The 1,989-nt window shown below is 41.0% G+C and overlaps 1 protein-coding gene across 1 annotated transcript; it reads left to right on the top strand.

Annotated features, from left to right (window-relative positions):
• Positions 1–281: 281 nt before the first annotated feature.
• On the top strand, positions 282–1,676 carry RNASE6 (ribonuclease A family member k6). The gene is made up of 2 exons (XM_006772385.2): positions 282–537; positions 899–1,676. Exon 2 carries the CDS (start codon positions 903–905, stop codon positions 1,365–1,367), a length of 465 nt encoding a protein of 154 aa, XP_006772448.1. The 5' UTR covers positions 282–537; positions 899–902; the 3' UTR covers positions 1,368–1,676.
• The last annotated feature ends 313 nt before the right edge of the window (positions 1,677–1,989 follow it).

Below are 1,989 nucleotides of genomic sequence, written 5' to 3'. Positions count from 1 at the left end.
ATACGGTCAATTACCCTGTTTGTCTATTATTAGATAGGATAAAATCTGAGTAGCTCAGTATCTGTTCTAATAATTGTCCACATAAATGAATAATTTTTTCAAGTCTGTTGTTGGGACTTACAACATTATCAAGTATGTGGCAGCTATTATATCAGCTTTACTCTTAAGAAACTAAAATCATAGAACTTCAAAACACTGAAGCTTCAAATCAGGAAGGAAGCAAACAACCCACATCAGGTAGTGATCAGTTCCTCAAACTGAGTTTTGAGTCACACTGTTTCTTTAAGTAAGCTTACTCTTCTTGTGCCTCTAGTGATATTGATACGATTTTAAACAGACTTTGAAGGTCTACGTATCTCATCCAAATTGCACACTAAAAGATTATCTTCCAAGCCTTTCTCTTTCTTAAGGGCTCTGAACTTTTCCCTTGAGAAGGCAGGCAGCTCTGGAATGCCTGAGGAAGAAACAGCCTACAAAAGCCTCTGAGCCGGGTACTACTGCTTCTGTTTCCAGAGGGAACACCAAGGTGGAAAGCTGGTAAGAGAAGCCTCAGGGCTGGGGAGACTAAGACAGTGAAGATAGCTGGGAGGTCCAAGTCAAATAGATAGAGGATAAATATTTCAGGAGGAAAGAGACAAGGTTTCTTACATGGGGGCCATCAAACCCATGAGTATAGGACAAAGAGAAGAATCAGGCCTGGCCAGTAAGAGGAAAGGTCTTCTTCATAATCCTCCTCAGGCTCATCACAGAATTGTAAGACTCAGGTGAGAAAGAAGATGGTTAGAAGAAAAAAGAATTATGAAATCTTAAAAATTACAATAAAAATCTAAATGGTTATAAATAATAATTTTGCTCTTATTGCTTATACTACTACTGTTTCTTCCCTCTTCCTACACAGAAAGATGGTGCTAGATCTCTTGGAATGCTTTCCTCCTCTCCTATTGCTGCTGGGACTTTGGGGACCAGTGTGTCCACTTTATGCTTTGCCTAAGAATCTCACCAAGGCTCAGTGGTTTGAAATTCAGCATATACAACCAAGCCCTCTCCAATGCAACAAGGCAATGCGTGGTGTCAATCATTATACTCAGCACTGTAAGCCTCAAAACACCTTTCTGCATGACTCCTTCCAGAATGTGGCTGCTGCCTGTGAGCTGCCCAAGACTGTCTGCAAGAATCGCCGGAACAATTGCCACCAGAGCTCAAAGCCTGTTAACCTCACTAACTGCGATCTCACTGCAGGGAAGTATCCTAACTGCCGCTACAAAGATTCTGCCCAGTACAAGTTCTTCATTATTGCCTGTGACCCCCCTCAGAAGAGAGACCCTCCCTATCATTTGATTCCTGTACACTTAGATAAGGTTGTTTAAAGTTCTTATCATTTTGCCTCTCACTTGTTTCAGATTTCCTTCTACCTTTTCTTTTGTTGATTCCCTGGTTCCCATAGAAGAGGAAAGGAAGATATTGGAAGAACTAAAGTGTCAAGGACACCAGACCAGAGTTGGGACATAAAGAAATTAGGATTCTTTCCTGCTTTTCTGCCTGTTTCAAAGGAAGGCAATAAGGAAGAGGGCAAAGTAGTGTCCAGACCTCCATATTTTTAACCTGGGAACTTCTGCCAAGCTTTGTTATACTGTATTAACAGCAATAAAACCACTTTCTTCTGCATTCTAATGAGAGTATGAGTGAGAACCCTTTTGTTACCAGAAGAGGACTGACACTAAGGCGGGTCTGTCCCAGCACCCTTTGGAAATAGGCACTTCTGTTGGGTAACGGGAAAAAAATTTCAGGACACTCACATAGGAGGAGTTTAGCAATAGTGGCAAGGTTTATTTATTTATTCATTTTTATCTTTATTGTTGAAAGTATTATAGATGCCCCATTTGTTTGTTTGTTTCCCATTGACCCCCTCCACCCCACACCCACCCTTCCAATGCCTTCACTACTCTATTGTCTGTGTCCATGGCCTATTCATATCTATCATATCTAATA

Source organism: Myotis davidii, unplaced genomic scaffold, assembly GCF_000327345.1.
Source record: "Myotis davidii unplaced genomic scaffold, ASM32734v1 scaffold666, whole genome shotgun sequence".
In the NCBI taxonomy this organism is placed as follows: Eukaryota; Metazoa; Chordata; class Mammalia; order Chiroptera; family Vespertilionidae; genus Myotis; species Myotis davidii.
Note: the sequence above shows the minus strand (reverse complement) of the source record. Positions and strands in the feature narration are given on the sequence as shown.

Excerpts from the sequence above, each read along its gene's own strand:
- RNASE6 (XM_006772385.2), top strand. The coding sequence starts at position 903 with ATGGTGCTAGATCTCTTGGAATGCTTTCCTCCTCTCCTATTGCTGCTG.